We start from the raw sequence: 25,836 nt of genomic DNA, 5'->3' as shown, positions 1-25,836 counted from the left end.
CGCTCGCTGCTATGTAAGGAGTGTGCCTTCCCTTAGTTATGCGCATTGCTTACATACCAACGCGCCTAAGGTTAACTGCTGGCAGTCCTGTGAAGTATTGTTGCTACAATACTTCACTCGCTGCTATGCAGGTCGGGTAGTGACAGGTCCAGCAGCTGTTAATGAGATCCCCGCCTCTTTGCACAAAGATTTGTATGCCTGTCACTCTCAAGCCTCCCAAACAGACTCTGAGATTTATTTGGTGGAATTATCACTGCCGAGGCTGACACCAGAACAGCGTGAAGCATTATATGCTCCAGTGACAGAAGGGGAGATTGAGATCGGTATAGCCAGCTTTCCCCATAAAAGAGCTCCGGTCTAGATGAGACCCCCCTTGAGATCTACAGAAAGTACTCAAATGAGCTATTCCCTTTTTGTATATTTGAGAGGTATTCCTCTTGTCAAATGCACTAGGTGCTGCTCTTCAACTGCGTGTTACCAGGCACTAAATTGAACAAGAAAAAAAAAACGTGTTAAAGAAAACATCCCTGTATGTGCGAGAGCGCATCACCCAGCTATACAGTGTACATCAGTCAGATCTAACTTCTGCTCATGTACCTAAATATAACCAGTCAACTGGTACTTTGGCATGTGCACATGTTCATGATGCATAGAAATGTTGTTCTTTTGTTTATAATCATCTAGGATAATGTATTCATTTTTCTGTGTTTGAGGGTCATTTGTTAGTTTAAAGGATACCCCAGTGACATATGACATGATGAGATAGACATGTGTATGTACAGTGCCTAGCACACAAATAACTAGGCTGTGTTCCTTTTTGTTCTTTCTCTGCCTGAAAGAGTTAAATATCAGGTATGTACGTTGGTGACTCAGTCATGACTCAGACAGGAAGTGACTACAGTGTAACCCTCACTGATAAGAAATTCCCCTTTTTACCTCTTTCCTGCTCTCAGAAGCTATTTTCTGCTAGGAAAGTGTTTTTTATAGTTGTAATTTCTTATCAGTGAGTGTCACACTGTAGTCACTTCCTGTCTGAGTCAGGACTGAGTCAGCCACTTACATACCTGATATTTAAAGTGGATCCGAGGTGAACTTTTACTCATTGCATAATTGTGTTCCTTTCCTATTGTTTATAGGGCATTCCTCAAGCCAAATACTTTTTAGTTTTTGTGTTAATACTCTAATTCCCTATAAACTAAATAAACCACGCCCACAGGTTTTCAGAGAGCCTTGGCAGTAGCAAGGGCTCATGGGAGCTCAGTCTGGGCAGGAGGAGGAGGAGGTGTTACTAGCCATTGATTTCAGAGGCAGAGGGGGGATTTGTTTTTTTTCACAGGCTGAGTGCTCAAGATACAGATAAGCCTGCCTCTGTGTAATTTTTACAAACAACATGGCTGCTGTCATTGTATCACAGGAAGAAATAAGCATTGTCTATTAAAGCTGTTTGCATCAAGATTTGCTGTGTAAACTATATAAACTTTAGATAAGGTATATAGACAAGTTACTTGTTATAGTTAGTTTTTCATCTCGGATCCGCTTTAACTCTTTCAGGCAGAGAAAGAAAAAAAGGAACATAGCATAGTTATTTGTGTGCTAGGCACTGTACAAACGCATGTCTATCTCATCATGTCACACGTCACTTCAGGTATCCTTTAACCACTTGCCGACCGCGCACTCATAACGCGCGTCGGCAAAGTGGCAGCTGCAGGACCAGCGACGCACATCTGCAGGCTAATTAATCAGGAAACAGCCGCTCGCGCGAGCGGCTGCTTCCTGTCAATTCACGGGGGGGGGGCTCCATGAATAGCCTGCGGGCTGCCGATCGCAGCTCGCAGGCTAAATGTAAACACAAGCGGAAATAATCCGCTTTGTTCACATTTGTACAACGCTGCTAACAGTAGCAGCGTTGTACTAGATCAGCGATCCCCGGCCAATCAGCGACCTGGGATCGCTGTCACATGACAGGCAGGAGCCTGTTAGAGGCTGCACAGGACAGATCTGTTCCTGTGCAGCCTCCGATCTCTGGGGCAGGGAGGGAGGAGAGGGGGAATCCTGTGGTGGAGGGGGCTTTTAGGTGCCCCCCCCCCCCCACCAGCCACACGCAGGCAGAAGCGAACAGACCCCCCCCCCCCCCCAGCACATCATCCCACTAGTGGGGAAAAAAGGGGGGTGATCTGGTCGCTCTGCCTGGTAATTGATCTGTGCTGGGGGCTGTAGAGCCCACCCAGCAGAGATCAGCGAAATCAGCGCTGGTCCTTAAGGGGGGGGGGGTAAGGTCCGAGTCCTGAAGTGGTTAAAAGAACATCTTGTTTAACCTCCTTAGCGGTAACCCCGAGCTGAGCTCGGGGTAAGCCGCCGCGGAGGATATCTCAGCCCCTGGTGGGGCAATTCCTGTTCTGTAAATTGCTGTACGGGCAGCCAGCACTTTGCTCGCTGCGCGTCCAGCTCGATCGGCGATCGTCCGCACGCATCGGCAGAAGAGGCCCCCCCGCCAGAGCCCTGCGCAGCCCGGACCAATCAGTCCCGGGCAGCGCAAAGGGCTGGATCGGATGGGTCTGACGTCAGGACGTCGGCTGACGTCCATGACGTCATTCCGATCGTAGCCATGGCGACAGGAGAAGCCAAACAGGAGATCGCGTTCTATACGCAATCTCCTGTTTACTTTTGTTGCCGGCGGCGATCGGACTAGAGGGACACATGCGCCCTCTAGTGGTGTTTTATGTAGCTACCACTCAGGTAGCTACATGAAACAAAAAAAAATAAATTTCAAAAAAAGTGCAATGCAGCCTCCTCGGCGGAAAAATTGAACCGTCAAGGAGGTTAAATTACCAAGAGCCATACGTTCCTAACTGTGTACAGAAAAGGGTCATTATTCCTTAGCAGGATAATTTTAAACATTTGTGAATAGATTGCTATCCTCACATTTTGATTTGTATGCTTGGGACAGTAGTTATGTGTGTAGAAGAAAATAGGAACTGCATGTGGCCACTTCTTATGGGTGTCATTGTTACTAGATGTAAATCAAGAAGACTTTCTATTAGTCAAAAGGATGTGATAGGGCTAGATCCCTTCTTGGCATTATTCCTACCAACTTTGTAATTTAGCAGGCTAGTAAAAAACACTTTTGCATGTTTTCAGTAGAAGATAAGAGTATTTGTATTTTAGCAACCAGACCAAAAAAGTCCCAGTATCACTAATAAACTAGTACTAGTAAGTAATTTATCAACTGTGGAAAAGTATATGAACCAAAGAAGAGTTATTGAATATGTATTTGTTTTTTTTTTTGTTTCTTAACAGAATACAGAAGGGGACTTTTCGAATGAATTGTTTGGACTGTTTGCATCGCACAAACAGTGTTCAAGCCTACATTGCACTTGAGGTATGCTTGTTCCAAACCAACTGAACATTTACTGTGTTTCCCTCAACAACAACAAACATTTGTAAAGCGCTTTTCTCTCATAGGACTCAAAAATTAAATTTTATCTTGTTTTTTAATGCTTTTTTATCTGTTTTTGTTTTTAATGATGTGTCATCTTGTTAATTTGTACAGAGCCATAATACTCCAACATGCATACAGACTGTTTCGGATTGTTTGATCCTCATCAGTGCATGGCATGGATTAATTTGGCTCTATGGAGTAGGGCTTGTAACACCGAGAGGTACAGACTAACCAGCAAGCTCATGGTGAACCAGAACTCATTGGAGTGTGTGAGGGGCTACAATGGTCCTAAAAGCCCCCTTACTAAAATACTAAGAAAAACAAAAGCTTATTGCAAATTCTTTCTGTTTTGAGAAAGCAAGCTTTTGTTTTTCTTAGTATTTTAGTAAGGGGGCTTTTAGGACCATTGTAGCCCCTCACACACTCCAATAAGTTCTGGTTCACCATGAGCTTGCTGGTTAGTCTGTACCTATAGAGGAGGAAAGGAGGACCACTAAACACCAGGGAACTGTAAAGGGGAGGGATGAGGGTCACTAGATACCAGGGAACTGTATAGGGGAAGGAAGAAGGCAATAGACACCAGGGAACTGTATAGGGGGGATGGAGGAGGGCTATTAGACACCAGGAAACATTATAAGGGAGAGGGGTGGTCACTAGACTTTGAGGTTGGCCCGCGACTTGCTCCCAGAGCTTAACTTTGGCCCAGTTTGTATTTAAGTTTGTTTGACACCCCTGCATTAAACTCTCTGTAAAGTTGCTGCAAAATTGCAGTGATCACAATTTAAAAAAAAAAAAAAAAAAAAATGAAAACGGATCGAAAATCACTCTGCAGTGTGTCTCTGCCCTTACTCGGATACCAATTGGGCTTATACAGAAAACCAGTTGCGTTTCTACTGAGACTGGCAGAGCACTTGTATAAAAGGGATCATAAATTATATTAACGTAAAAAAGCATAAAAAACAAACCTTTGCTATACAATAGTGGCTATTTAGTGATGGAACGATAAGAGAATGATTGGTGTGTTTTGTGTTCATATATCACTGTGATACATGTGGGTCAGGTTTTTTTTTTTGTTTTTTTTGAAGAGTGACTAAGCACAATTTTTGTGGTAATAATTTACATGTGATTGTTTACGGAAGTGCGCCTACTGAAGGAAGATTACATCAGGGCTTTTTCAAACTATACTGTAAAGTAAAAATGCTTACTTTCATTTAAGTATAGATTATAATTTCTTCATGGATATTTAGTGGAGATGCACATGATTCATTTATCAGGTGTCCAATTTGCACTACTGTTCATGATTAACCTACACAAAATGGTGAGAAGTGATCAGATAAGAATGACTGGACAACACAAAATGTACAAATTGATTACTTAAATGTGCTTCTCCATAAAGTATCCTTGCAGAAGAAGTTTTCCTAGCAGACTTGTTCATGTTTACTTAAGAGGTGTGTAGCTAAAGGGAAGAAAGCAGCACATATTCTGGCTTGGTGACAAGTCATTTTTGAATAAAATTTGCAGACAAGACATTCTATGAAAGCACAACAAGCTTATGTTATTTGCATAAAGAATCATTTGTAACAAATAAAAGGAACAAATAAAATAATGTTACCACTACTGTACACTGAATAAATAACTGTGTACGGAAAGGGGTGTACTACATCCAGATATATCCAAACAAAGATTGACCCCCCCCCCCCCCCCAAGTATATATTCTGAGAAAGGAATACATAACAGTAGTCGTCCTTGTTGCTCCTTCTGCACCAAAGGGGAGGGTCTCTTTGATGCCGATTAGTTAAGACCTTGGTCTCAAAAGAGAAGCTGTGTGAAGAACTGATGCATATTTCAGATTTTCATAATATAAAACAATAAAATGGATGTCAGAGTGCTTAAGTGCAAGAAACCATGTGCTAGCAACATTAATTAATTTAATGAAATGCTGGATACAGTAAATGTTGCTAAAGAGGCACTGTAGTGACATATAGTAGAATGCAGTACATTATGCAGGATACCCATGCTAATTGTTCCTAGTTTGAGCATCAGAAACACTTCCTATATCTATATATTGCTGTATATTGGTATGAACCCCCACCCTCCCAGTAATAGCCTAATTGCTTAGATATGCAGAATTATATTCCCAGAACAATCTGTAAGACCAGGCATATTCTTCTTTTCACTGACATCAGAATGCATGCATGAAAAAAGGGTGCCATGAAAAAAGGGCTTGGCTGGATAACGAGATGGTGTCGGTGGATAACGAAATCTGATAACGATAAACATTGTTATCAAACTTGGTTAACAATAAATACCGTTGCAAAAACAGACAGGAGACAATAACGTAAATATATTTACGTTAAAAATCGTTACGTAACTCTACAGCTTAACCCAACCCTACTCTCACACAGTACCCTCCCCCGGGTGGAGCCTAAAACTAACCACTCCCCTGGTGGTGCCTAACCTCCCTCCCGGTGGTGCCTAACCCTAACCACCTCCCCGGTAGTGCCTAACCCTAACCACCCCCCTGGTGTTGCCAAAAACTAACCACTGCCCGGGTGGTGCCTAACCCTAACCACTCCCACTGCAGAAACACCCTTTTACACATAGAAACAATAATATATTTGATAACGTAAAATCTGTACATACTGTACAAACTAAGTAATATTATAAAAACTATAATGTTGCAAGCTTCTAAAACGATAACTTATTTAAAAAAATGTAATGTTCTAATGTTGTCAAGTATATTTATCACGGCGTCTTTTTTTTCTGCTTTTTTTGCCGTATTAACGATACCGTGTTTCCCCGAAAATAAGACACTGTCTTATATTAATTTTTGCTCCAAAAAGTGTGCTAGGGCTTATTTTCAGGGGATGTCTTATATTGGCACTGCATGTTATGTCCCATGCTGGCCACCTCTTATTGCTGCTCACTGTAATATCACAGTGCCAATCAGGCACTTGTCATGTCATCCCTGCACACAGATTATAAACCTGCTGTGTGCAAGGATGACATGACAAGTGCCTGATCTGCACTGCACGATGTGTCCCCTTCTGTTCTCAGTGTAGCTGCTCCAGCCCCTTAGCCTGTGTCTCTGCTCCCCTGCATTATGTCCCCCTCCCTTCCGACCCCTGTGGCCGCTCTGTCCTGCCTCCTTGTCTGGGTCTCTGCTCCCCTGCATTATGTCCCCCTCCCTTCCGACCCCTGTGGCCGATCTGTCCAGCCCCCTTGTCGGTGTCCCCCGCTCCCCGTGCACGCTAAATGTAATGGCAGCCAGCGTGTCTTACTGTAGCCATGCTGCCCGGAGATATCTAGAGGACGTCTTCTTCCCTCTAGTAACCGGCGCTTGTGTAGATGATGTCATCTACACAAGCGCGGGTTACTAGAGGGAGAAGTGAGGACGCCAGCGGGGACACTGACAAGGGGGCGGAACAGAGCGGCCACAGGGGTCGGAAGGGAGGGGGATACAATGCACGGGGAGCAGAGACCCCAGACAAGGAGGCGGGACAGACCGGCCACACGGGTCGGAAGGAGGGGGGACACTTAAAACAGGGGAGCGGAGAGACAGTCTGGGGGGCGGGATATGATGTGTTCTGCGGCTGGGGATGTGTGGCTTTGGGGCTAGGTCTTATATTCGGAAGATGCCTTATATTCAGAGAAGGCATGAAATTGCAGCTAGGCCTTATAATCAGAGGATGTTTTACTTTAGGGGAAAGATGGTGATTGCATTAGAGTCTATGGCGGCGCTCTTTTTGTCCACCCTCAGCCGACACCTTTTTTTCCAGCTACCAATCAGAATTCTCAGTTAAGAAACATTAAATTATTATTATTATTATTTTATGCTATTTTTAAAAGCTCAGGTATTCCTCAAAGCAAAGCTCCCAGAAATAATTGTATTTATTTTGAGATGGGGTGTGGAACCTGTTTTAAGTGTTTACTGCATTCTCATTGGAAAGTTTATTCCTTATGTTATAACCCTGAAACCTCAGAGACAGCAATACATGGTTGACAGGATTAACAACTTTTCATTACTGTTTTTATTTGTCTCTCTCTCTCGCTTTTTGGAGACATTTACCCCTCAACATGAAGTAATGTGAATGCTCCCAAATGGGGACATCTCAATAAAGATGAAAAAATGGTTCTATGTCCATTTGACGCTATGCAAAACAAATATATTTTCTTCCCCCATTAGGGCTTTAAGGTATAATCCTACAAAAATTAAAAATACTTACCGTATTTGAATTACTGTAGTCGGTTGATTAGAGACACAATTTGCAATACAATATAACATGTTCACTTTCTTGTGTAGGTTCTAAAAACCCAACTTACAAGTCTTGGTTTGATTGCTATGAAGTCTGTGGTAGAGCGCTTTGAAGAGTCTTACAAATCAATGTGGTCTGTCAATGGTCATAACCTGAGCATGATCTTCACAGGAAGTAGAGCCCTGGAGGGCAAAGCTAAGGTATGTATAGTAAAAATAGAAAAGTTAAAGGAAATCTGAAGTGAGAGAGATATGGAGGTTGACCTATTTTTTTTTTTTTTTTTTTTTTAAACAATACCAGTTGCTGGCATCCTGTTGATCATCTGCCTATAACACTTTTATGCAAAACAGACATTTGCCTTCTTAAAACAGAAGTTATTTACGAGTATTCAGGTTGAATCGAGCATATGGTGTCTCCCACAATGCATGACTGTTGAATATGTAAATGAATATGTAAATTGTCCCTTTGTTGTCCCTGAAAGCTAAAATAGACCTTGAACAAGCATGTAGATAAGATGTTTCTGACAAAAATCTGGCCAGATTAGCCACAAGACTGCCAGTCCACTAGTATTGTTTAAAAAGAAATAAATATGGCAGCCTCCATATACTTCACACTTCAGGTTCCTTTTTAAATAAAAATAAACAAAACCAATTTATAAACATCAATTTTGTTACAATTTTTTTTTTGCTTGGTATAAGTGTTGGCTATAAGACTGTATCAAGTAGTATAGTTACATCTGCACCGATGGATTAAATGACGTGCCGTGATCACCCCTGGAGTCACAGGGATCGCATGTATCAGTTGAAAGGATCCGCACCGTCTAAAAGATAGGTATTTATTAAAGCTCTTTAAAATATCATAAGCAAAATTAAAGTGCGCTCCGGATCACCATTGACGCACAGCGTTTCGGATATAATCCTTCCTCAGAATGGTTCCAGTACACACTGTCCTGGACAGTGTGTACTGGAACCATTCTGAGGAAGGATTATATCTGAAACGCTGTGCGTCAATGGTGATCCGGAGCGCACTTTAATTTTGCTTATGATATTTTAAAGAGCTTTAATAAATACCTATCTTTTAGACGGTGCAGCTATAAGACTGTAGACATTATTTAAATAAATGTGCTGTAGTTTTAATACAGTACAGCTTTTTATAGACCAAACTTTGTTAAATAAGACAGTGTACTGAATACACACAGATCCAGTTATGACAATATTTATAAAATGCGAACATATTCTGTGGCGCTGTACAAAGTAAGAAACAAACATTGGGTACATAATACCGTATTTTCCACAGTATAAGACACATTTGTTCTTCCTAAAATATGGAGAGAAAAAGTCAGTGGTCTTATACAGCAAATGCATGGAATCCCCAACTTACAAATGCTCACTGATGCAAACCAGCGTCCCACCGCCACGTCGGGGATTCCCTACATGTGTCTGCCTTTCTGTCCCCAGTGTGGCCGCCTCTCACCCCCCCCCCCCCCCCCCGTGCCTCAGCTCCCTCCCGTGTGACTCCTCCTCCCCCTGTATGTTTAGCAGCAGCTGCCTTACCTAATCCAGGGCTCCCGTGGGGATCACAGACCTCTTCTTTCCTGCAAGGCTCCCCCTAGGGATGGCTTGTGCTGATTGCCAAGTTACTAGCATGAGCCGTGCGGAAGTGAAGAGGTCTGTGATGCCCGTGGGCGCCATGGATTAGGTAAGCCAGCTGTCGCTACACTTTAACGGGGAGGGGAGCGGGCATGCTGGGTACAGAAGCTGGGATAAAAATGGACCCAGGAGGAAACATGGAGGGGACACAGGAGGACACCATGCATTTTGGTCCTACCAACAGTCCAGCACCATACAAAAGAAATGGGATAGAGATTGGGAGATCAAACTTGGAGAAGGACTTAGTACTCATTGACAACAAGTTTAATAATCATATTCAATGCCAAGCCGCTGCAGCTAAGGCAAATAAAATGTTAGGATGTATTAAAAGGGGAATAAAGACTCGGTATGATAGCATAATATTGCCCCTGTTTAACTCTCTAGTAAGGCCACATCTGGAATATGGAATTCAGTTCTGGGCACCGCATTACAGGAAAACGATTGCAGTTTTACAGCAGGTGCAGAGATGAGCAACAAAATTGATTGGAGAGATGGAAGGTCTCACTTATCAAGAAAGGTTAAATAAACTGGGCTCAGGGGCGCATCGGGGCCCTCCCTCAACTTCAGTATTAGCTCCCCATTGGTCCTGGACTCATAATCACTTTTATACATACTTTGAATAGTGGTAATCATTAACCAAATGCTTCCCATTCCCTTCTTGCACATCTGACACTGTAGTTGCCATTGGCAGGTTTTGGTGCACTGTATCAATTGTTATGTATAGAGTGCTTGGAGGCCCCAATGTAAAACTTGCATCGGGGCCCACAGCATCTTAGCTACGCCACTGACTGTTCTTATTTAGTCTGGAGCAAAGACACCTTAGAGGGGATCTAATTAACATGTATAAATACATCACAGGGCAATATACAGTGGGATGCGAAAGTTTGGGCAACCTTCTTAATTGTTATGATTTTCCTGTATAAATCGTTGGTTGTTATGATAAAAAATGTCAGTTAAATATATCATATAAGAGACACACACAGTGATATTTGAGAAGTGAAATGAAGTTTACTGGATTTACAGAAAGTTTGCAATCATTGTTTAAACAAAAGTGTGACATATGACTTATGACATATAACATGAGATAAATGTGTATGTACAGTCCCAGTACTGTACTGCTTAGAACTAACTTGTGTTCTTTTTTTTTTTTTTTTTTTTCACTGTAAGGGTTAAGAATTCTGGCCTCTAAATAAGTTTGAGTGCACCTTTACCGTAGCAGAACTCTCGCTAATACGTAATTTCAGGTTTTAAACTTGATGTGGCTGAGAAAAACACATCTGCAGAGCGTGCAGGGAACAGATAAGTTCCCTAGTAGAAGGCTTCTCTGAGTGGGAGCTGAATAACATTGAAAAACTATACTCTTTAAATACAAATCTGATTATGAGATTCCAGGAATGTCCATTTTAGCAGTAGGACTAAAGACTGTAGAATGGTTTAACTCCTCAGTTTATTTTCATTTAATATTCCACAAATTGAAACCAGTACTGCTGCATGTGCATGAAAATTATAACAATTTTTATTGTGCGAGTATTGCAAAAGTGCAAATGGTCAAAGACTTCAATAAAACCTTAAAAACATGGATCAGCACAGTGAGTCACTTCAGTTTGTTTTTACCACCGTCCATCTTATGTATTGAACCTCGTCAAATCACCGAGCACTAGGCCTATGCAAAGATGGCTGGCCCTACAATCTCTATTGGTCATGTGTGGCCCCACCACCAGCGCACACCCAAATCTCACACACACAAGCCAACACTATAGGTCCCTATTCAGTTTGTGTGGACTCATCCAATATTAGCCCAATTGTATTCAGGAGTTGTCCTATATTTGCAGCTGATGTAACAACACCTATGTTCCTTAAAGGACTTACGAGGCGAATATAAGAAAAAATGTTAGTTACCTTATTGCAATATCAGACCTCAGGGCAGACGATCAGTGCCTCCCCTGTCAGTTTCAGGTGCTCTGTTATTTAAATCCAGGATTCATTACAGGCCCCGACCCTCTGCAGGGTCGCCTGAACTGATGAGATAAGAATTGCTGCTTTAAACAGCAATGTGTTACACTCGTGGCCGCCACATAGCGGCTCTCTCCCCAGCTGTGAGCCGCTGCTAGGAGGGAGCCGCTGCTATAGTAAGCAGCCCTGCCGGTATCATCCATTCACACGCCGCGACCTCCCTTCCCCCACCCGCCGAGCAGCCAGCACATCTACTCTACCCCCTTTTTCTGAGGAATTCTAGCATGCTGACATGCAGTCACTGAAGAGCCGCTGGCTCATATTGAGCAGAGAGTCACTGAGGAGCCGCTGGTGAGCCGGCTCACGTACGAACGCATAACAAAGAACCGCTGGTGAATCAGAGTACAAATTCTGATTCTGATTCACCAGCGGTTCTTTGTTATGCGTTTGTACGTGAGCCGGCTCACCAGCGGCTCCTCAGTGACTCTCTGCTCAATATGAGCCAGCGGCTCTTCAGTGACCGCATGTCAGCATGCCAGAATTCCTCCGAAAAAGGGGGTAGAGTAGATGTGCTGGCTGCTCGGCGGGTGGGGGAAGGGAGGTCGCGGCGTGTGAATGGATGATACCGGCAGGGCTGCTTACTATAGCAGCGGCTCCCTCCTAGCAGCGGCTCACAGCTGGGGAGGGAGCCGCTATGTGGCGGCCACGAGTGTAACACATTGCTGTTTAAAGCGGCAATTCTTATCTCAACAGTTCAGGCGACCCTGCAGAGGGTCGGGGCCTGTAATGAATCCTGGATTTAGATAACAGAGCACCTGAAACTGACAGGGGAGGCACTGATCGTCTGCCCTGAGGTCTGATATTGCAATAAGGTAACTAACATTTTTTCTAATATTCGCCTCGTAAGTCCTTTAAACGTGAAATCTCCTTAATTAAAAGCATTAGTTACCCGCTGTGGTATTGAATTGATATATAGGCTATTGGGTGAATGTCCTTGTATGCAAGATTATTTGTCCAGCCTGCTCGTGATGTGTGACAAGTGATCCACGGTGGAGCGTGTTCGCTCTTCCAACTTACGCCTCTGTCGACCTGCCCAATGATGCGTTTCGCCCCTCCTACAGGGCTTTTTCAAAGTGACTGGCAGTGCGACTTACTCTTTTTCACTCCCCTTATGAGAGCACAGCAAAGGGGAGTGGTCCACAGGCTCTATGCATTGCGCTGACAATAATGTTCAAATATAGAATATTTTTCTCATAAGTGTTTGCAGTCAGTGGTACCCTATTGTCACAGAGTTTCTAATGATTACACTTCACCCCAAGCAGAATTTTAGTAACCTCATTATTAGAATCCTAATTCTCAGAATGCTATGACACTCAAATCATCTCTTAAATTGACCATACATCACAAATCAGGATCAAGATCATGTGGAGCAGGCAGTGTTCTCACTTAAATCAAATCCAGAATCCAGGTGTCCTTCCAATCAACAATTAAATCCACAGATATGGTTGATATTCCAGGAATGTCCATTTTAGCAGTAGGACTATAAATACTGTAGAATGGTTTAACTCATCAGTTTATTTGCATTTAATTTTTGCTTTAAGCTACATATGTATAAAAGAAGCATGTATGTCTTATATTCTTTAATCTCCTTGCAACAAAGGTTGGAAAACTCAAAGATGGAGCTCGCACAGTGTCCAGAACTATCCAGACGAATTTCTTTGATGGAGCAAAGCAAGAAGCTATGGATTTGTTGCTTATGGGGGATTTCTTCAGTGATGAATATGCAGACAAAGGACAGATGTTAATGGACAGTGCTGCTCTTCTTGGTAAAGTATATGTGAAGTATAAAGGCCTTTGACTCAATTTGTTTAGTATTTAGAACTTTAAAGGAGGTACCCAAATAAAATGACATTTCTCATTTGTAAGCTCCCTTCATACTACTAGGCAATAGAAGTGTTACTACTGACAGGAAGTTAGTTACTCTATTATCAAGTATCAGAATTGCTATGGTAATGTTCGTTAGTAACACTGTTATCGTAGCAATGCTCACGTTACTTGAGTCCCGCGGGTTGCGCTAATAGCGTAACTTGTAGTAACCTGCTGCTGGTAGTAACGTGGATATTACTGTCTGCACATAAATATTACCACAGCTTTGTGCATCAACCCCATTATGAAGTTGAGATGGACAATGATATGTAAAGAGTTCTGAGTTCATACAGGATTAAGCACATGGTCTACATCAATCTGCTACAGGTGTGTTAATGTCCAAGCTGATATGAGACTAAGTGCAATCATGTGATGGCTGGTGCCAATGGTAACTAAGAGTAACCACCTTGAAATGACAAATGTAACAGCCCTGACTTCCCTCCAGTTAATTGTAAAGACAAGGGTAATTGGCAGAGCTGCTGCCACCCATCCAGAAGTTACAGCAGACCCTCCTCCAGAAAATCAAATAAATGACTCCCTCTGTTTGTTATGCACTTGCCTTTTGTTTAAATAAAGATTTTATTAAAGTGTAAATGAGCCAAAGTTCAGGTACAAAATCACATACTTACCCAAGAAGAGGGAAGCCTCTGGATCATAATGAGGCTTCCAATGGTGTCCTCTGGTCCCCTGTTGCAGCTCATGGACCATTCAAAGATTATCGACAAGGACTTGTCAGTAATCTGAGTGGGTCTTCGCTTCTTCTTAAGCATGAGACTTAAGCTGTACTGCACCTGCACGAGTATGGCCACCCCTGTGCAGTAAGCTGGAGCTGCTTGTGCATGAGCGGGTCTGTGCTACTGTGCAGGGGAGGCCATGCTCGCATGGCTGTAGCACAGCCACACTTGTGCCAGAAGAGGAGTGCGGCCCTGGTCAGCTGAAGGGTCCGCAGGCAGCCAGGGGGGACTGGAGGGTGCTGTGGGAAGCCTCATTAGGATCCAGAGGCTTCCCTCTTCTTATGTAAGTTTGTGTGTCTAAACCCGAGCTTCAGCTTGGGTTCTCTTTAAAGTCACTGGGAATCGTCCTGAAAAAAAAGCCAGATACTTACCTAAGGAGTGGAAAGGTTCTGGCTGCTAATGAGCCTTCCCTCTCCTTTCCCGGTGTCTGTTTAATGACGATTCCCAGAAACTTTAAAATGTTTCACAAACCCTTTTTTGGGTATGACTAAATAGCATGCTTAAAAATGGTATTTTGTATTACAGTGATTCCTAGTGTTGTGAAAGCAATGTCAGAACGACAATTTGAGTTTACGAATTACAGAAAAACACGTGTGGCCATGGGAACATGGAATGTAAATGGAGGAAAGCAGTTCCGGAGTAATATCCTTAGCACAAGTGAGCTCACAGACTGGTTACTAGATGCTGCTAAGCTGTCTGGGCTTCCTGATTTCCAGGGTATGTTTGCAAAAGTATTGGATTTTTAACTATGTTTATTATTTACTTTTCATTTTGGCTCTTAGGACTTGCTGCACCCCTGTTGAGATGCAAACAATTTGTGTGTGCTAAGTCTTGCAAGGAAGCAGTAAAGTTAGTTTATGGTTAGTTAGTTAGTTAATGTTAGTTTTACTGCATATTCTAACAATTTAGATATGATTTGCACATGCTGTGCCTTTAAATTTGAAAGAAACATTTCTGCAGCCATTATAAGTCAGGTGCTGCTTCGTTTGAGCACACACTTCTTTTGTTTATATTGTACAACATTTATATTGGAAACATAATAGTAAGTCCTAAACAAATCTTGTGGATAGTCATAGAAGGTTCTCAAAGAAAACCGTGTACACTTAAGGTAGCCATCCACCTGATGATTATGGCCAGATTCGACAAAAAGACAAATTTATCTCTAATCGAATCTGATTAGAGATATATTTGTCTCTTTGTCAAAGCTGCCCATATACTACAGGCCGATTGCTGTCCGATTTCAGCATGAAATCTTCAGGGAATCAGCTGAGCCCGTCGCGTCCTCACCACCGCTGCCCCCAGTGTATAAATGTGGACCCTCAGTGTGTGCATTCATACATAACCTGTCCTGTAGCAGCCTCCACGCAGTGTCCGTCCGTCTCTCTGGGTTATAACAGCCGCGTACACGCTAGCGGCGCATAGCGCCTGACGTCGGACGCTATGTTGGAACCCGGCGAGATGGACGGGCACGGCGTGGAGGTGAACCCAATGGTCACTCTGTCAGAGCTCCAGCAGAGGTCCTCTGTGGAGAGAGGAGAACCTTCTAGAAGTACAACCATCTCTGCAGCATTCCACCAATCAGGCCTGTATGGTAGAGTGGCCAAATGGAAGCCACTCCTTAGTAAAAGGCACATGGCAGCGCAGTCCGTCTGGAGTTTGGCAAAAGGTGCCTGAAGGACTCTCAGACAATGAGAAACAAAATTCTCTAGTCTCATGAGACAAAGATTGAACTCTTTAGTGTGAATGTCATGTGTCAAGTTTGGAGGAAACAAGGCACCGCTTATCGCCAGGCTAATACCATCCCTAGAGTGAAGCATGGCGGTGGCAGCATCATGCTGGGGGAATGTTTTTAGTGGAAAGAACTGGAAGACTAGTCAGGATAAAGGGAAAGATGACTGCTACGATGTACAGAGATATCCTGGATGAAAACCTGCTCCAGAGCATTCTTGAACTCAGACTAGGGCAACGGTTCATCTTTCCGCAGGACAACAACCCTAAGCACAAAGTTAAGATATCAAAGGAGTGGTTTTAGGACAACTCTGTGAATGTCCTTGAGTGGTCAAGACTAGAAACCGATTAAACATCTCTGGAGTGATCTTAAAATGACTGTGCACTGACTCTTCCCATTCAACCTGATGGAGCTTGAGAGGTACTGCAGAGAAGAATGGGCAAAACTGTCCAAGGATAGGTGTGCCAAGCTTGTGGCATCTTTTTCATAAATACTTGAGGCTGTAGTTGCTGCTAAAGATGCACAAAGTATTGAGCAAAGGCTGTGAATACTTACAGTATGTACATGTGATTTCTAAGTTTTTTATTTTAAATAAATTTGCCAAAACCTCAAGTAAACTTCTATCACATTGTCATTATGGGGTGTTGTGTGTAGAATTATGAGGAAAAAAATTATTTAATGTATTTTGTAATAAAACTGTAATATAACAAAATAAAACTGTAATATAACAAAATGTGGAAAAAAGTGATGTGCTGTGAATACTTTTCGGATGCACTGTAGGTGGAAAAAAAGTTAGCAACCTTCAACGCATATTACACCATGGCAAAGGTTATTAAAAAATGAGTGGATTAACAGTTGTGAGGTTTGTTTGTTTACATTACTGAATTTGTCATATAAAGAGCAATACATGTATAATGTGAAAATATCAATATTTCTACATTTGTCTGGTAACGCTTTTTACTTGTAATAACTACATTTCATGATTTCATTTACAATGGGTAGATATTTTTAACAGTTGGTATTTTAAAAGAAAATATGCCAGATTTGCAATTTTGCCTGCCATAATTAAACCAGTCACTTTTGGTATTGGAGCTCAGCAAAGCTCAGTAGAGTGGAATGGCACAGTCCGAGAGCAGGCCCAGCTATTGTTCTATAAGAAGCCACTGGAGCGGGCAGAAAATGTCAAACCTCAGGGTCCTTTCACACTACAGTGGTGCGGTGCAGCATTTTTACCGCATACCGCTGTGCAATGAAAGTCTATGGAGACTTCAATACTGCTACGTTATAGTGCAACGTGACAAAAGTTAGGTTTTTGCCTCATCCCTGATGCAGGCCCAGGACTACGTTACTGCGCGGATTCTGCAGCGAGGTGCATCGGCCTGGAAGTCACGTTAGTTTATGGCAACACATAGATCTTTTAAAAAAGCGCATGTGCAGAAGTGTATTTTAACAATACGCCTCCGCGCACTTACGCATATCCGAAGCAGGAGGTGATGGCAAGCACACGTCCCTTTCTGCTTGCCCAGCGGCCAAGCAGGGAACACTGCGCAATGGCGCGGTGTTCCCTGAAGGCCTGTCTTCGACGATGCGGTGCGCTGGTTACCAGTGTGAAACCAGCCACATTGTTTATAGGATTGCTTTTGCCACAGCGGCCCATATGCAATTAACTTTTTCTCCTGAGTTTTCTCCTAGATGATATTTTCACATCTTGTTAATAAAATGCCTTTGAAGCTATCAGTAAGCAAGAAAATATTTAATCTTTTTGGTACTTTTTCAATTGCTAAGTGCTGAAAAGTTTATTTTAAAGCCAATGGGTACCGCTAATAAAAAAAAAAAAAGTCAGATACTCACCTAAGGAGAGTGAAGGCTCGGTCCTAATGAGCTCTTCCCTCTCCTCTCCCGGTGCCCTCGGTGCTGCGCTGGCTCCCCCGTTCGCGTCCGCCGCCGCAGGGACTTCAGGAGCACTCGGGCTTCCGAAGACGGGCCGCTCCATACGCGCGTCATAGAGAGCACTCTCGCATGCGTAGTATGGAGCGGCCGCATCCTCGGGAGCCCGAGTTCTCCCGAAGGCTTCCGAAAGCTCCCTTCGGCATGCGGAAGTGGCAGTATTTGACCGAACTGGTCGAATACTGCCATGGGGGATCCTGCGCGGGACCGGGCACCGGGAGAGGAGAGGGAAGGCTCATTAGGACCGAGCCTTCCCTCTCCTTAGGTGAGTATCTGACTTTTTCTTTTTTAAACCGGTAAACATTCACTTTAAAGAGAAGATAAAAAATGATGTAGGAGAAAACTCAGGAGAAAAAGTTAAATAAAGACCAGTGAGTGCAGCTGGAAAGATGTTTCTTTTGGCAACAAATGATGTATGGTAATTACATTGTCTAGTAAAGTATGCCTAAAATAAAAAGCCATGCACATTTTCATGCACATTTTGAATTTTTCAGTTGTTTCTGTACAGTGTGAATTATAATTTCTACTGCTATGCTGTTATCGTTATTACCATATTTAAACTGGTATATGGAACCTACAATTTCATTTTTAGTCATTCCTTGTGTCTGTGTATTTTCCTTTTATCTGTAGATGATGAAAACAATCCTCCGGACATTTTTGCTGTAGGATTTGAAGAAATGGTTGAACTAAATGCGGGAAACATTGTTAATGCCAGGTCAGCCATGTTGACATTCGTTTAAAGGGATGCATATACCTTGTAATAAAGCTTTTGTAAAATGTTTAGGTCCTAGAGTTCCGTATTATGCATTTTATGTCACAAATATGTAGTATGTAGGACTATATAGCCAAATCTGCATTGATCATTTCTGAAAGTTTTATTTTCTGTCAGCTAGCTTCATAAAACTACATCTTTAGTCTTCATGACTTTTTTGACATTAGTGCCTGTTACAGATTAGAAAGGTCTTTCATAAAAACTAGAACATTTGAATTTGGCACAGGAGGAGAGAAATTGACATTCCTCTTTCTGCACCTAAAACTTGTTAAATGTATTTTTTACATCTCTCTTGCTGTCTGAGTGATCTTCTAGATCTCCCCAGCCAATTCATTTCAAATGGTACTTGCATTGAGAAGAACATGGAAGCTGCTATCTTTATTTTCCTCTAAAATGGCATACTGTTAGGCTACTCTTTTATCTTCAGTCACAAAACCAGAGGAAGTCTTCAGCTAGTCAGATTTGTTTGAGGTTACTGATTCATAAATTATTACAAATGGAGGCTCAGCTTAACAGCCAGTTAAGTAACATTTTTAAAAGGTAATTAGCAATTACTTTAATTTAGGATGCTGCTGTGGCTAGCTGCACTAGTGGTGGGATTTTCACTTTAACCTTTTTCTTTGGACTGTAAAAATACGTAAATCCCTATTGCCCAACTTTGAATACACTTTTAATCAGCCTCCTTCAATTAGTCTCCTTCACTAATTGTGGTCGCAGCCAGCTACTAGGGCGCAAGGGAGGGGAGCCAGCACCTGTCCTCTGTCACTGTCCTCAGCCACCCTTCTGTGGTGTGCCATGTCTGCCCCCTCTCCGCACTCCAGCCTCATCCGCCTTCCTCGCATCCCTTCTCAGCATCTCCTCTCCTCCCTGCACTATTACAGAGGATAGTGGGGAGGAATAAAGGCAGCACACACAAACTCGCCTACTAATAGTTCCAGGAACTGGAATTCCCATCTATATTCTCTGCACTACCGCCGGCGTAAGGTTTCAGCCTGTTGGACCCAAGATGACTCCTGCCAGGAACAGAATTCTCCTCATTTACTATATAAGATTCTCTAAAATCAAAACGTGGACACTACAATACATCTGTATTATTTACTTGCATATGTGTGGTTTTTTTTCCATGCATAGTATGGCTAATGGCTGCTCTTTAAAGAAGTGCCTTCTTTCCCCAGAAATAACCTATACTTGCCAAATTCCTGAAATCTAGGGATGACCCACATGAGGCGGCTTCTGGCTTGCTTCTCTGAGCCTGCCTCCAGTTAGACTTTTTAACTATTTGAGCTACACAGTCTATATCAGGCATGGGCAAACTTGGCCCTCCAGCTGTTAAGGAACTACAAATCCCACAATGCATTTGCCTTTGAGTCATGACTGTGGCTGTCAGACTCCTGCAATGCATTGTGAGACTTGTAGTTCCTCAACAGCTGGAGGGCCAAGTTTGCCCATGCCTGGTCTATATCAATAAGCTCTTAATTTTTACACTGAATATCACCCACCCCTTTAACCCCCTCAATACAAATAATTATCCCTTTCATTTCCATTTTTTCATAAAATATTATAAGCTCATCAGTATCTGCAGGATAAATAAATAATCCTTTCCTATACACACTAAAAATCTGTAAACAGCATGGAGTGTAGTGAGAACAGGCATATAGGGTGAGCATAAAATGGCGTAATAAACCACCCTGCTCTCCTTTTTTGCAATGGCCCCCACTGCTTCTGTACATTTGTTTTGCTATACTCACCTATCTTAGCACTGCCAATGTGTGCTGTGCCAGCTCACTTTTCCTGTCATTCCTGTCATTACCTACTCTTCTTGCCCCATCTCTATACTACCTCCTACTCACACACTTTTACCACTGACCTATCTGTACTACCCACACGGTGTGCTTTCTAACCCCCCCCCCCCTCCCACCACCCCTTTCATCCCTAAATCCTACACCTCCATTCTATTCATTCTGATGGTGGTTTTCTACTTCACAGAGCACGCCAGTCATACAACTTTCTTCTCCCTCTCACCACCAATTTGCTATGTTTTACTGTTTATCAATACAATCATAAGAATGAAGTGATGTGGTGTGTGTTCAAATAATAATTTAAATACATAGATAAATATTGTTTTTGCAGTTCAACAAATAGGAAAATGTGGGCTGAGCAGATCCAGAAGGCTATATCCCGATCTCACCGATATATACTGTTGACCTCTGGGCAGCTTGTTGGAGTCTGTCTGTTTATATTTGTAAGGCCGTACCATATGCCTTTCATCAGGTATGTATCCATGTCTAGACATGCATTTCTTCATTTTTTTTGCGCAACTTAAAGGTAGAACATTCTGTTATTTTACAGTCTTTATTACATTCTTCATTTTGGAGTGAAGTAGGTCAGCGGTTTAGATAATAAGCTACAATTTTCTTATTCTTGCATCACTATAAGATTTAGGAGCATGTTAAAACATTCGAGCCACCCATGTGATATGTTAACAGAGATGGAACTCGGGGAGAGTATAAAGAAGTCCACACTGCTGAAGCCATATGTCACCAAATGGCTATTGACTATCCTCTGCACCTCTTACCCCACTCCAGAATCAACTCAGTGAGATCCTAATTGTACAACCCCATTCCAAGAAAAGAAAGAAATTGGATGCTCTGGGAAATGTAAATAAAATCAGAAAATGATGATTTACAAATTGTGTAATTCTTAGGTCTGTCAATACATAAAAATGACACAGGAGTTGACTGGACAAGGGATTGAGAGTAATAGGGGTGCAAAGTGACTGCATAGTATGTCTGTAATGGGTTACTGTATTTTTTGGGGGGGAAAAGTCACTGCATCTTATAGTCAAAATGCAGAGAGTTCCTGACTTGTGAACACCTGCCAATATTAACCTCCAACCCGCCACAATGTCGGGACTCCCTGTACTGTGTCTATGCAGAGGAGGATATGGGGAAAAATGGAGGACAGGGAAGGACACAAAGGGGCATAGAGAAGAACCCAATGGGGACAGAGGCGGACACATGAGGGGACAGAAGAGGTACAAGGGGGCATGAAGTACAAAGGGGCACAATCCACAAGATGCCCCTTGACCATGGATGCACCAGGTTTAGTATATATATTACCCCTGGTTTTCGTCCTCTAAACCTCGTCTTATGGTCAGGAATGTCTTACAGTCTGAAAAATATGGTATAAACACACTACTTAGATAGTATTCGCATGTAATCCCTAATGCTGCTCACATTTGTTTTTCTATTGGTGTGCAGCTAACTTTGATTGGTTAAAGTTTGCCAAAAATTATAACAATAGCCCATTTTGGGTAATGGCAGTTTTTGTTTTAGCCAGACCTAATAGCTGATGACAATTAATGCAAACATGAGAAGGTGTTACAGAATGACTAGTTATGATTGAAGAACCAGAACCACTAGGATTTTTGTAGTAGTTATTTCTATATGTATCCGTGATTCTGCTTCAGGAAGGCAAATCTGTACTTGGCATAGTTTTTTCAGTGGATGAGCTTTGCAGGGGACGTAGGTCTCCACCAGGCACTCCAGCATCCTTCCATTAATCTAAGTCCCCATTAGAAAGACTGAAGGCTTCTATGAGGAGCCGTGGTCTTTCTAAGTGCTACGTCCCCTCTTCACTTACTGTAGTCATACATGTTACGCTTACAGGATGCGCAAAAAAAAAAAGACTGAGGCCATCTTGTGACCAAATATTAAAACTACATCTACATACATTTTTTTAAACACACACACACACACACACACACACACACACACACACACACACACACACACACACACACACACACACACTTACATTTTAAATTAACTGTTTACTCCCACACTTTCAAAAGTATACCCAAATAACATTTTTAGTTAAAAATAAATCACAATTAAAAAACAAAACAAAAATATAAATAGTTACCTAAGGGTCTGAACTTTTTAATATGCATGTCAAGAGGGTATAATACTATTATTTTTTATATTATAAACTTGTAAATAGTGATGAACGTAAAACTAAAAAAATGCACCTTTATTTCCAAATAAAATATTGGCGCCATACATTGTGATAGGGAAATAAGTTAAATAGTGTAATAACCGGGACAAATGGGCAAATAAAATACGTGAGTTTTAATTTTGGTAGCATGTATGATTTTAAAACTATAATGGCTGAAAACAGAGAAATAATGAATTTCTTAAATTATTTCTTACTATACCCATTAAAATGCATTTATTTACCTAATACTGCTACACCTGCAGTTAAAGAGACACTGAAGCGCAAAAAAAATTATGATATTATGATTTGTATGTGTAGTACAGCTAAGAAATAAAACATTAAGATCAGATACATCAGTCTAATTGTTTCCAGTACAGGAAGAGTTAAGAAACTCCAGTTGTTATCTCCATACAAAAAAGCCATTAATATCTACGACTTTCAAAGTCGTGGAGAGGGCTGTTATCTGACTTTTATTATCTCAACTGTTCCTTAACTATTTACTTTTTCTCTGCCAGAGGAGAGGTCATTAGTTCATAGACTGCTCTGAAAGAATCATTTTGAATGCTGAGTGTTGTGTAATCTGCACATATTAGAGAATGGTGCAATGTTAGAAAAAACACTATATACCTGAAAATACAAAGTAAGAAACAAACATGGGGTACATAATACAGACAATGGTGTACACTAATATACAAGATACATAATTAGTGACAAAATACAAAAAAATGATACTGCATACAGAGTACAAAAATACAGAAGTGGTAATGACATTGATAAAAGTAACATCTATGTCAAATACCTTTTTTATAGTATTTATTTAGTGACTTCTTTTGCTTTGCCTTTGGTGAATAGAAAGTACTTTAGTTGCCATGTAGCAGAATTCACTATTCTCTTTACAGATTCAATTGTCTAATGTCACAGCAAAATAAATGCTAGCACAGGCCGGTTCTGTCTTTATGATGATATATATATATATATATATATATATATATATATATATATATATATATATATATATATATATATTAACTCTGCAAAGGGGTTTGCAAAGGTTTTTGCTATTTGTACATTTGACTGCATTTTGCTATCATTCTCATGTACTGTATGTACTCTTACTACCCTCATCATTATGCTTTTGCTGAGACTTCTTACAACAATCTAGACCAGGCATGGGCAAACTCGGCCCTCCAGCTGTTATGGAACTACAAGTCCCACAATGCATTGCAGGAGTCTGACAGCCACAGTCATGACTCATAAAGGCAAATGCGTTGTAGTTCCGTAACAGCTGGAGGGCCAAGTTTGCCCATGCCTGATCTAGACTCTAGATTCATAAAAGAGAGAAATTTTCTCTGATGATTTTGTTTACTATGTGTATAGTGCCTTGCAAAGGTTTTCACCAGCTAGGCATTTTTCATGTATTGCTGCCTGAAATTAAAATGCATTGAGAATATCAGCGCTGCGTAATATGTTGGCGCTTTAGAAGTACAATAAATAAATAAATATAAAGGACAACTGAAGAGAGAGGTATAAGGAGGCTGCCATGTTTATTTCCTTTTAAGCAATACCAGTTGCCTGGCAGCCCTGCTGACCCTCTGCCTCTAATACTTTCAGCCATAGACCCTGAAGAAGCATATGCAGATCAGGTGCTTCTGACATTATTGTCAGATCTGACAGATTAGATGCATGCTTGTTTCTGGTGTTATTTAGACACTTCTGCAGCCAAACAGACCAGCATGGCTGCCAGCTTCTACGGCAATTAAAGCTGCAATTCGCTTTAGATAAGTCTCTATGAGCTTTGCTTATCTTGCCACTTCAAGTTGCACTTTTTTTTTTTTGCTTGTAAACCGCAATCTTCAAGTCCAACCACAGATTCTTTATGAAATTGAGGTCAGGACTTTGACTAGACCATTCCAATACATTTACATGTTTCCCCTTAAATCAGTCAATTGCTGATTTAGCAGTATGCTTCGGGTTCACTGTCCTGCTGGAAGGTAAACCTTCGTCCCAGTCTTAAATCACTGGCAGACTGACACAGGTTTTGATCAAGTATATTCCTGTATTTAGCAGCGTTCATCTTTCCCTTGACTCAGGCCAGTTTCCCAGTCCCTGCTGCTGATACACACACAGCATGATACTGCCACCCGCCATGTTTCACTGTGGGGGGGGGGGGTGTTCTTGGGGTGATGGGATGAGTTTTATTTGCACAAGATATAGAATTTTCCTTGGTGGCCATAAAGTTAAATTTTGGTCTAATTTGACCTTCCTCCATACATTTGGGGAGTTGCCCACGTGCCTTTTGGCTAACTCAAAAGTGGCTTCTTATTTTTAACACTCAAGTTATGGCTGCTTTTTTTCTGGCCACTCTTACATAAAGCTCAGCTCTATGAAGTGTATAGCTTATTATGGTCCTATGGACAGAGACTTCAGTCTTTGGCATGGAACTCTGCAACTCCTGCAGGGTTTATTTTGGTCCCTGTTCTGCCCCATCTGATGAATGCCCTTTTTGCCAGGTACATGAGTTTTGGTGGGTGGCTCAGTTTTGGTAGGTTTGTTGTGGTATCATGTTTTTTTCCATTTGAAGATGATGGATTTGATTGTGTTCTGAGGCACGTTTCAAAGCTTTGGATATTATTTTTAAAACCCAACCTTGACTTGTACTTCTCTACAACTTTGTCCCTGACTTGTCCGGAGAACTTCTTGGTCTTCATGGTATAGTAGTGTTGAAGCCTCTGGGGCCTTTCTGAAAATGTGTGTTTATACCAACAGATCACGTGACACTTAAATTGCACGCAGGTGAACTTCATTTCACTAATTATGTGACGTTTGAAGGTCTCTGGTTGCACCAGGACTTTTTAGGGGCTTCATGGCAAAGGGGTAAATATGCACATGCCAATTTTCAGGTTTTTTTTTTGTTTTTTTTTTATATTTTTCTCATTTCATTTCACCAACTTGTGCAAATCCATCACATAAAATAAGGTTAAACAGTAAAATTACAGGTTTTAATGTAACAAAATAGGTACAAAACTAAGGGGGATGAATACTTTTGCAAGGCACTGTATATATATTTCATTTTTTTTTTTTATTTCCCATAAAGAGAACCCGAGGCGGATGTATTACATCTTAAGATTTTTGGGGTGCACAGCAGACCCGGGGGGACTAGCGGCGTCAATATAGAGACACATAGGCATGTCATTGCGTACATGACATGCCTCTGGGTCCTCTTAAGATTTAATACACCTGCCTCGGGTTCTCTTTAAAAAGTAACTGTCGGGCATAAAATCAAAAATCAATTCTTTATTTTTATCTGGTAAACAAGTAATAAGGATGCTAATCAGGCAATCCAAAAGTTAAAATCACGATTACTTTTCTTGTTGATAAATTATCATTCCCCAGTTTACATGACTCTTATTTGGTACACAGAAAATTTGGCACACA

At 41.7% G+C, this 25,836-nt stretch overlaps 1 protein-coding gene across 6 annotated transcripts in view; it reads left to right on the top strand.

The window, feature by feature from the left end:
* Positions 1 to 25,836, top strand: part of SYNJ2 (synaptojanin 2) — a 289,087-nt gene that overhangs the window by 111,519 nt on the left and 151,732 nt on the right. For all 6 annotated transcript variants that reach the window (XM_068231852.1, XM_068231851.1, XM_068231850.1 and 3 more), the window contains 6 exons: positions 3,298 to 3,379; positions 7,743 to 7,895; positions 12,958 to 13,123; positions 14,483 to 14,674; positions 18,264 to 18,348; positions 20,536 to 20,676. In XM_068231852.1, coding sequence (XP_068087953.1) covers positions 3,298 to 3,379; positions 7,743 to 7,895; positions 12,958 to 13,123; positions 14,483 to 14,674; positions 18,264 to 18,348; positions 20,536 to 20,676 — 819 coding nt within the window. The remainder of the gene's footprint in view (positions 1 to 3,297; positions 3,380 to 7,742; positions 7,896 to 12,957; positions 13,124 to 14,482; positions 14,675 to 18,263; positions 18,349 to 20,535; positions 20,677 to 25,836) is intronic.

The sequence above is a fragment of the Hyperolius riggenbachi genome, chromosome 4, assembly GCF_040937935.1.
Source record: "Hyperolius riggenbachi isolate aHypRig1 chromosome 4, aHypRig1.pri, whole genome shotgun sequence".
Taxonomy (NCBI): domain Eukaryota; kingdom Metazoa; phylum Chordata; class Amphibia; order Anura; family Hyperoliidae; genus Hyperolius; species Hyperolius riggenbachi.
The sequence above is the reverse complement of the archived record's forward strand: the minus strand, read 5'-3'. Positions and strand labels throughout refer to the sequence as shown.